Below are 10,833 nucleotides of genomic sequence, written 5' to 3' on the forward strand. Positions count from 1 at the left end.
TTCTCTGCAACAGGTGGCACTCACCTAATGTAATCATACAACTGGTGCCAGCTCTGGCCTTTCAGTACAGGGAAACACATTTCTCTGGGCATCGGGGCAGTGCCATCTGGCAATTTCAACCCAGCTTGCCTGAACTCAGTGTATGACAGACCTATGAAAAAGACAACGATAAAGAGGGATTGTGAGAGCTTTGTGTGAGCGTTTGTGTGTACCAATAAGCATTTGTGCGATTGTGTGTACCGGGGTCAAACAGCAGGTCACTAGTGATGATGTTTTTGACAGACATATTGGCACAAAGTTTAATGCTCTTCAGGTGACTGTATGTTTTGTTCAGATAAACTGATAGCAAGTAACGGAGATCCATCATAAGACATGTCCAACGTGTACATGGTGGCGCAGGACCCACTAAACCTGAAACACAAAAGTTATCCATTAGTATTGACAATAAATTATTCCAATATGTACCACATTGAAATCAAATTTGACAGTATAAGATGCATGGTTTTTGCTGAATGTTTACCTTGTTTAGCAGCACTGGCTGTATTCTCATACACTGAACCGTGAGCAGCTCCACATAGAAAAGGGAACTGTAGCCATGTTACTGTGGACTTGAACTCTTTGAACATGTTGGAAAAAGACACTCGGATAACCTGACCCTCCTGAAAAAAAGAACAACAGATCTGATTAAACAAAAACATAGATAGACCTAGAGACTGACAGACAGATAGGAAGAATACATTGGCATGCATCTTTATATAAAGTAATTATGCACGCAAATCTACACTTCTCACCTCAGCAGCAATGTCCAGGTGCACAATGAAGTGTTTATTCGGGCTCGGTCTGAACAACAGATAAAAGTACCAGCCGGTGAGACCAAGAGACTGGCTGCTGGTTTTGGGCAGTAGAATGAAGTTACTGGCCGGTATAGAGCCACGGATCCGGAACACAGAACACTTCAGGGTTTTATCCTGCCATCACATCACAATGGAAACAATACAGCACGATTATATACATTATACATTAGTCTTATTCATTGGTGGGATTAGAAGTGAATTTAACTTGAACATTACAAACTTTTAATATCCAAAATAATTGGAAATAAAGAGTGATATACCTTTACAGACTAGACTAGATAGATAGGATATATCAATAGATCGACAGACAGACAGAAAATAGATCAATAGAAAACAAAAACGTATTTTCAGTAACTACAATATTTCTGGTGGTTCCCACAAAGATTGTTCAATAAAAGGAAATGATCTAAAAGGTTTAGATTTCTATGATATTGATATAAGTTCCCTCTGAGTTCTGCATAGTCAACCCTTTTGGGCATAGGGCCAAATGTAAGACCCCTCTCCAAAAGTTTTTCTTGGCCTCCAGAAAGAATAAAACACTTTGGCTGGCTGGCAGATAGATAGATGGCTGATAGACAGACAGATAGATCTGTCAGACAGATAGATGCAGGATCAAATCAAATGTTCTACAACAGACATATAGATATTTTATTTAGAGAGATTCAGAGGATGTTGCAGGACTGAGTCAATTCTTAATTTTACTGCTGTAATAGTAAGAAAGAGTGGTGAAATCTGTCCCCAGTTATCTTCACTGCAGGCTCTCATTTGTATACACCACCCCGAGATACAAGCACCAAAATTCATACCTCACAGCAAAACATTTCAACCTCCTCTGGATAGATAGCTGACAGACAGACAGACAGACAGACAGATAGATAGATATGCAGGATCAAATCAAATGTTCTACCATGTATGTGGTAACATCTCCCTCTTTGCTGACTTTCTTCCATTCCTCTATCTTCATGTGTTTGAAGATGTTGACATATGGCTGCTGCCACAGAGCTGATGGACAGAAACACTGTCAATTAATTTAATGCATGTGTATTTGTTTACTTGAATTGTACTGTAATGCTTATTATACTGTGCTATCTTTTATTTTGCGTGTAAACTGTATTGTGTTGTGTTGTATATTCAATATTTTATTAAGTTCAGCGCAGAACTAACTTCATTAGTTATGTGTATATTTTTTTTTACTTTTTAAAAGTAATCTTACCTCTGGAAGGCATTGTTGAGTTCACAGGTCTGATTCACTTGTTGACAGCTAACGGACTACAGTTCACAAACTATCATAAATTAAATAAATTCCGTCTCCAACATATCCACACTGACTTTATACATGATGAAACTGTGTTTCAATGACGTACAGAGTTTTTTGTTACAATTTTAGTCGCTGTTTTGTGTGGTTGGCGGGTCTGTGTTTTGTTTCTGTTGATGAATCGCGCCGCTCGCGCTGCAGAGACCGCCACGTTCGAACGGCATGACGTCAGAGTGACGTATTTGTCCCATAAGCGTAAACATGAAGACGTTTTGGAATAATTGTTATATTCTTCACAAAACTATTCTCTTTGAAGAAAAAAAAAAACAAAAAAAAACATTATTAAATATCCTACTTTTGTGATCCATAAATAATATTAACGATGTTCGCACTTGTCTACTGGACTGCAGAATAGAGTGAACAGCCTCTTCAGGCAAGTGAAGCCAGGGATTGTTTAGCAGATGTTTAACAGAGATTCTATTTAAATGAACAGATATCGGTCAACGGATGCAAAAAGAAAGTCCCGCCTTACAGGTAAACGAGCCAATCACCTTTTAGATACAGACATCGCCTGTCAATCAACTCACTAACACGCATGCGCATTAGCTTTACAAGCCGGGAAAATTGCTTGTTTTAGAGTCATATGAGATAAAGAAGCACAATTTATGATTCCAATATGATCACATTTTATTTTTTTATTTGAAATGTGCTCTTTGATCGTAATCTTAACCAACCGTTTTTTGAGATTTTGGTGTTTCCCCATTCAAGTAGACAGGAGCTGCACTGTCATGACTGGTAATAGCCTCCAGAGAGCGTACGAAAGATGGCCGACAGTTGACTGACGTGCTAGAGACACTTTGGTTAAACTCAATCGACAGCATTTGTGGCATATTTGTAGGTGACAGCTACTGTTTACTGGATTAAAAGGAGGGCAGCAGTGATGTTTTTTAGAGATCTGAGGAGTTATTAAAGCAACATTTTAATTTTATACATCATTGTTTGTAAAAGCTAAAACATTTAGTCAAAGTACTTTTAAAAGGGATAGTTCAGCCAAAAATGAAAATTCAGTCATTGTATACTCACTCCTGTGTTGTTATCACAAAGGGAGCAATTGTGAAAAAAAAAAAAATTTGTTCGGTGATGTCATATAATTCCATGAGACTCATGATTGTTATGAAAGCATACAATGCGGTTTTGTGAGAAACCAACTGGTAATGTATTATTTAGTGAAAATGTTCACTGACTGTTGATCTCCTTTGTGTGCGTTCATGATAGGGCACGAGAGTAACAGTACACGCAGCGCCCTCGCGACATTGGGGCGTTTTTCTAAAAACAGGTCCTCCACAGCGATATTGACAACAGAGCACAACACAGCTGCACACAAAACAGAGAACAGAACTTACAAAACATGTCGGAAGAGTTTATAGTCCAAGAATCGATGCATTTCTATGCCCAGCCTTTTTTTTTAACTGAGTGCTCGAAAATCAAACGGAAACATAGAGGAGGCTACAAGCAGCCACAGTCACACTGTGTCCTAACCTGATGGAAAACGGCACACAGTATAAGTTGAGTTTTTGCCCTAACCAGCAGTGACGAGCGACGGTACATTCTATTGTTTGCTTGTTTTCTATTTTTGATAACTCTGTCCACTGTGAAATGGCACCAGTGCAAAAACGTTCAAAGAAATAAGGCTGGGCATAGAAATGCATAAATTCTTCTACTTTAAACTCTTCAGACATGTTTAGTAAGTTCTGTTCTCTGTTTTGTGTGCAGCTGTGTTCTGTTGATGCTATTGCTGTGGAGGACCTGTTTTTAGACAAACAAAACAAGTTTTTGCTTGAATGCCCCAATGTCGCGAGGGCACTGTGTGAACTGTTGCTCTCATGCCCTATCATGAACGCACACACAGGAGATCATCGGTCAGTGAACATTTTCACTAAATAATACATTAGATTTCAGTTTGTTTCTCACAGACCTTATCGTATGATTTCATAACAATCATGAGTCTCATGGAATAATTTATTAGACTTCTGAATTATACTTTTATGTCCTTTTGAAGCTTGAAGATGTGGTCACCATAAACTGCCATTGTATGACATCACTGAGCACAATTTCTTTTCACAATTTCTCCCTTTGTGTTAAAAAGGTGAAAGTCATATAGAGTTATAACAACACAGACAATGACTGAATTTTCATGGTGAACTATCCCTTTATTATTCTCATACTGTTTCAATATGTGTTTATCTACCGTACTGACTGTATAAATGTGTCCGTATGTGCTTATAAAGCATTTTAGAACTGTTTTGTAATAATATGTTGTGGTTTGTATGTGTAGATTTTACAGAGATGATGCGAGCGCTCGGCTAACCACTCCTCATCTCTATGGAGAACTTCAGATCTCCAAGCTTCCCTTTAGTGGTGGAGATTCCATCTGGCTTGTCAAGAGGTGATAAATATTAGCCTTTTTTTGCTTTTTTGTTTTAAATTATGCTTTTAATTTATGCCCATCATAATAATAATGAAAACTACCATACAGTTATTTAAAAATTATTATAATTTTGGGTATATTCCAATAGATACGAACCTCAGATGGAAATTCCTAGTGATTTGAACACGGAGTTAGACAGAGTGTTTTTCATCAGAGCTGTGTTTCAGTTCATGTTAAATCAGATCATTAATATTTATTAATATTTGTTCATTCAAATGCAGTCTTAACACAGCGTCAGAGGACGGTTTCATATTATTAGTAGCATTTTTCCAAACATAACATAGAAGATATTGTGGCATTAGACAGCAGAAGATATACCAAAATCACTTATGTGATGCTAATAAAGTAATTTTCCATAATGTTATTACCAAATGAATGCTAATTATGTGCATGTGTTGTGTTTGTGCATCGTGAATGTACTGTATATTTATGTGTGTATTATGTGTGTTTCGCTAGGCGACAAAGGCTCATGGCAGATGGTTATGCTTTGAAAGAGATGCTGAAAATCACCAGCATCCTTTACATTGCCATGAAGGCCAAAGAGAACACCACTGGTGACCAAAACCCCGATGAAAACAGCAAGTTCATGGTGAAGTGTAGGATAGATTAGACTAATATCATGAAATTATGTCATTGACTTGACTTCCACAAGGGTTTTCAGGATAAGTTAGTATCAACTTAAGCAATAATTTACATTGTTGATTTCACTTACAAACTTTTTGGCAATTTTTTCACATATCTGTCCAGATAGCGGATTTAAAAGTGGCATGACAGTTGGGATCTGAGATCACAGCAAAGGGAGCCACTCTGGATGACCTGCTTGGGCATGAAGAGGACCTGAGAGAGTCAAGTCAAGTCCAGTGGTTTTTTATTGTCGTTTCAACCATATACAGTTAGTACAGTACACAGCAAAACGAGGCAACGTTCCTCCAGGACCATGGTGCTACATAAAAACAACAAAGGACCAACACAGGACCACATGAGACTACACAACAAAATAAAATACCTATATAAAATACCTATATATACCAATATAAAGTGCACGTGCAAACATGTGCAAAGTACTTATTTTATTTTATTTATTTATTTATTATTACAGGGACAGTGCATATTAATTAACATTGCTGCCAATATGCCAGAATTAGCCAGAAGGCTATTTTTCATCTGCAGTCCCCGGACAGATGTCACCCTAAAAGTCACCCTAAAAGAGAATAAAATTACAAATAAAAAAAAAAAATTAAATAAATAAAAAAAAAAAAAGAAAGAAATTGTGTAATACATTTAGTAAAAGATCCTATTATGTTAAAAAAAAAAAAAAGTCGAATTACAGCAAACCAACAATCAAACAAACGTCTGACAAAGACATAACATATACACACACACAAGGCAAGAAGCCTAGAGAAATGTGTTAATGTTGACAGCTCTGAAATTCAAGTAGCCATTTCTTTAAATGGTTCTTAAATGTACAATATGTTTTTAGATTTCTGATTGTTAAAGGAATGCGGTTTCATTCAGTAGCAGCTCGAACAGAAAAAGAAGTATGACCAAATACACTTTTTCTAAAGGGAATGACACAATCTCCCCTCACTGCACCTCTGGTTCTGCTATGATCAGCTGTACGGATGTTAACAAACTGTGTTGTATGGGACAGTACAACAAATTTCTGACAATGAACAGGACAATAGACACAGTGCAGCGCCGACCAGTACTCAGTAGTGCAAAAAGATGACAGTTTCTAAAAACGTAAACATAAGATACTATAAAATAGTGTTCTATGCACGTAGCAGACAGTTATAAAGTGACAGTAATTAAAGTGCAACTCAGGACACGTGTGTGTCAAACCAGTCTCTGAGTATTGAGAAGTCTGATGGCTTGGGGGAAGAAGCTGTTACACAGTCTGGCCGTGAGGGCCCGAATGCTTCGGTACCTCTTGCCAGACGGCAGGAGGATAAAGAGTTTGTGTGAGGGGTGTGTGGGGTCGTCCACAATGCTGGTTGCTTTGTGGATACAGTGTTTTTTGTAAATGTCTTTGATGGAGGGAAGAGAGAACAGGATGTCGGCAATTGCCCGACCACCGGAGATCACTGAGACAGAGAGAGCTCTCAGAGCAGCAGTGAAAGACGTTACGGTAAAACACAGATCCACATTCAACAGTAATGGTCATGTTTTTTTGGTTTGGTACATTTGCATTAGGCATTATTGCAGTTTTTAGTGTCTATTATTAGTCTTTGTGGACAGGAAGCCTCATGAATCTTAGAGTATGTCTACATTAAACAACATGTATGCAAACATGTACATATTTATTTCAAAATCTCTTTAATTATTTATGATTGGATCACTTTAAGCATCATAGAACTACTGTATTAGAACTTAATAAGAATTGTTAGTGTCTAGAAATATAAAGTGTACAACAAATGTTCTTTGAAAGTCTCTAGAGGGCAGCGAGAACTCAAAATAACTTTCTGTGTCAGGTCAGTTCTTGAAAGGTATGATTTTAGTGCACTCAGTGAATAGTGTACATTATTTATTTATTAAAAGAATATGCAGTTATGTGATGTTATTTTGGAGTTGCTATGACATCTAACCTTGTGTACTAATACATTGCGCATGTTTTACTGTGTTCAGGAGAGCATCCAAATGACTAAGGATCAGCTCAGGAAAGTGTCATCTGATGAGGCGAGTCTATAGGCCAAAATCGAGAAAAAGATTCAGGACCTGGAGAGAAACCAGAAACGTTTACAAACCCAACAGAGCAGCAAAATACAGAAACAGTACTGTCTGACACTGTTTTGATGTGTAGTCCTTGCAGAAGCAGCACCAGACGTATGTGGAGAAATTTCATAACCTGAGTTTCCTGGAGCAACAGCTGGATGACTATCACAGAGCAGAGCAGGAATGGTTCGAGGTACAATTACACACTCATACTTTACACCCCGTTTCCCCAGGAGTATGCAAATGTGTCTTTTACCAGAATTGTATTAAAGAGGTCAAAGAGGTCATGCAGAATCAAATTTTCCTTGATCTTTTGACATATAAAAACAGAGTTCATAAAAACATACTGTAAGTTTCAGAACTCAAAACTTCCTCCTCACTGCAAAAAGAGCATTTGATGAAGCCAAGCTGCCAAAATGACTTGTTTTCTACTTCCTCCACATTGTGATGTCACACTGTGGTAGAGATTTGCATCTGCCCTACTCCACAAGAACACATCAACACCTACTTTACCTTTAATCACTTCCATAGCCCGCCCACTTGTGCTGAGCAGCGAGATGGCGAGTAGAGAGAGCAGGTGAATCAAGAGCAGAGAGCCAATCATAAACGTGGGCGTTTCCTGTCAAGTCTTAAAGGAGAAGCGGCACCAAAACTGAGTGTTTCTGGCAGAGGTTCAGAATGAGGGTGAAAAATTATCATGTTTTTGCAGAAAAAAACTTTACTAATATTATAAGTGAACCTCAAGGAAAACATTAAAATAATAAAACGGCATGTCATGACCCCTTTGAATTTATTTATTTCTGATTTGTTATCTGCTCTCTAGATATCATCTCATCATTTGGGAGCAGGCTGCTGAGGGCAGTAAATGCAATACGAATTGCATTTCCAAATTATTATTCCTCAAAAGTACTGAAAGAATCGTTAAGATTCCCAAATTATTTATGTAGAATACATTTAAAACATGAATTACATTAATAAGTAAATATGTTTGCATTTCTGTAAAAGCTGAAGTGTGTGTGCCCCCTAACAAGTCATTGTATAGGAGAAACGAGTGTGTGACTTGCGTACGGCAATAAACAAGGAGGAAATACAGACGTTATTTTTATTTCAGGGGAAATGAGTCATACTCAGAGGAAGGCTGTTTGCTAAAATGCATCACTGAGCAGTCTTTTTTTATATCATTGTTAATGTCCTGATGTGACTAGCCAAATGATAATAAAGGCTTTTTATATTTTCAAGTGCCCAGAATTATTTTGAATATCTTGAGTGGGAGAGCAAAACTAAAAGTGTTTTAGAAAGTAACTTAAAAGTAAAATAATAATTGCTGTGATTATGAAGTAAGTGATGTGGTGGTGTAGTGGGCTAAAGCACATAACTGTTAATCAGAAGGTTGCTGGTTCGATCCCCACAACCACCACCATTGTGTCCTTGAGTAAGGCACTTAACTCCGGGTTGCTCTGGGGATTGTCCCTGTAATAAGTGCACTGTAAGTCGCTTTGGATAAAAGCGTCTGTCAAATGCATAAATGTAAATGTAAATGAATGCATACATTCACATACAGTAACTCTCTGTTCCATAGACATGCATGGTATCAGAACGATAAAAACATCAAGGGTTTTCTTCCCTTTTATATTGCTGTTAAATTCTTCAGAGTTTTCAGATTAATACATGCAATAATGGCTTCCTACTGACCGACAAAGACAAAACGCAATAACTAACCCAACACTGAAACTGAGAAAAATAGCTTCAAAGTTACTCACTGGTAGTTTTAGTGTGGATTTTGTTGTTACTACAACCTCTGAATTGTAGCATAGTTAAGCCAAACCCATCAGTCATAGGACTGATCACAGTCAAAAAGAAATGCAATTTCAGTCATAACTTAGTCTTGACAAAACGTGTAGTTACTGCATTTTGCCTTTGCACAGCAGCCTAGCTCTCTTTCTTTTCCACATTTGAATCACATTTCCTTATTTTCCTCCACACTTCTACACATGATTAGGAATCTATGGTGATTGTTGTCCTTCGTTTCCTATTCTTAATGTATATGCTGTCAGTTCTCATTTCATTCACTCTATTTTCACACCTACATCACTCTTTGTTGTCCTCTGCACTCGTTCGTCATGTCCAGAGTAAAGGAACAAGTCTGTCTATCCGGCAACTGCTGGAAACTAAAGAGAGAAAATGTGTTGCATGTATGAGTGTGTTTATACTCTGTGTGTGTGGCCGGTCCTTCTCGCCCCCGCTCGGAACGGGACTCGAACCAACGTCTCCGGCGTGGGAGGCGGGTGCGCTAACGAGGAGGCAAAAGGCTACAGCCTCTAGCATCAGTCGCTAGTGCACCTCTTGAGGCCAGGAGAGTGAGGTTTACATACTGCACAGCTATTTACCAGCTGGCTCCCATTACACTCACCCCCCTAAACCTCACTCCCATCCGGGTCACGGCACCACTGTTGCCGGTCCTTCTCGCCCGCTCCGAACGGGACTCGAACCGACGTTTCCGGCGTGGGAGGCGGGTGCGCTGACGAGGAGGCAAAAGGCTACAGCCTCTAGCGTCAGTTGCTAGTGCACCTCTTGAGGCCAGGAGAGTGAGGTTTACACACTATTTACCAGCTGGCTCCCGTTACATGTGTACAAATGTAGAATACATAGTTGTTTGTATGTAGAATGGAGCTCAACAGTGCCGGCCCAATTTTTTCAGCCATTTTGGTTTTGGAAGTTTTTTTTTTTATTTATTAATTTTTTCCATAGGGATCTCATCAAATCATTTATAAAGTAGTTCTAAGTCATGAACCATACCAATCAGCTCTGAGGTGAATCACAACATTACAAACTTTGATTTAATGTGAAAAGGTATTTTAAAATCGGCAAAACTGTGTGTCATGGGAGGCACTGCAATTCTCTGAATAGTGGATTAGTGGTGGGTAGTGTAGTTCTTTACCAGGAATTCCGCTATTAATCATAACTTTGAGGATGAAATAACAGGCTCCAACAGAGGCATAAACCACCAATTAACAACTTTGGAGCTTACGGTAGTTCTGTCTAGGTAATCAATTCCCCTATGGAAAATATTTATGGGATTTTTACTTCCCGAACTAGACTGTTGTGCTCTGTTGTTACTTGTAGGCTTACCATAGTGGTAAGGCAAGAACATGGTTTCGAACACTTTTTTTATGTAATGCCTAAAAAAATTAAATTTTGTGGGGGGCCTGGGTAGCTCAGCAAGTATTGACGCTGACTACCACCCCTGGAGTCGCGAGTTTGAATCCAGGTCGTGTTAAGTGACTCCAGCCAGGTCTCCTATGCAACCAAATTGGCCCGGTTGCTAGGGAGGCTGAGTCACATAGGGTAACCTCGTGGTCGCTATAACATGGTTCTCGCTCTTGGTGGGGCGTGTGGTGAGTTGTGCGCTGCAGAGAATAGCGTGAAGCCTCCACACGCACTACATCACCGTGGTAACGCGCTCAACAAGCCACATGATAAGATGCATGGATTGGTAGTCTCAAATGTGGAGGCAATTGAGATTC

At 38.8% G+C, this 10,833-nt stretch overlaps 2 protein-coding genes across 2 annotated transcripts in view; one reads left to right on the forward strand and one right to left on the reverse strand.

Annotated features, from left to right (window-relative positions):
• wdr90 (WD repeat domain 90) overlaps positions 1-2,269 on the reverse strand; it is a 28,050-nt gene extending 25,781 nt beyond the window's left edge. The window contains exons 1-6 of the mRNA XM_052113869.1: positions 2,068-2,269; positions 1,762-1,856; positions 792-968; positions 521-659; positions 241-411; positions 25-151 (exon numbers count right to left, since the gene is read on the reverse strand). Coding sequence (XP_051969829.1) covers positions 25-151; positions 241-411; positions 521-659; positions 792-968; positions 1,762-1,856; positions 2,068-2,080 — 722 coding nt within the window. The 5' untranslated portion in view covers positions 2,081-2,269. The remainder of the gene's footprint in view (positions 1-24; positions 152-240; positions 412-520; positions 660-791; positions 969-1,761; positions 1,857-2,067) is intronic.
• Positions 2,270-3,049: 780 nt separating this feature from the next.
• Positions 3,050-8,765, forward strand: cluap1 (clusterin associated protein 1). The gene is given in 9 exon segments (XM_052113891.1): positions 3,050-3,071; positions 4,445-4,534; positions 4,537-4,555; positions 4,686-4,802; positions 5,054-5,186; positions 5,327-5,447; positions 6,643-6,725; positions 7,223-7,364; positions 7,396-8,765. Coding segments are annotated over 9 exon segments (993 nt in total). The 3' UTR covers positions 7,662-8,765.
• The last annotated feature ends 2,068 nt before the right edge of the window (positions 8,766-10,833 follow it).

This window comes from Xyrauchen texanus, chromosome 41 (genome assembly GCF_025860055.1).
Source record: "Xyrauchen texanus isolate HMW12.3.18 chromosome 41, RBS_HiC_50CHRs, whole genome shotgun sequence".
Taxonomy (NCBI): domain Eukaryota; kingdom Metazoa; phylum Chordata; class Actinopteri; order Cypriniformes; family Catostomidae; genus Xyrauchen; species Xyrauchen texanus.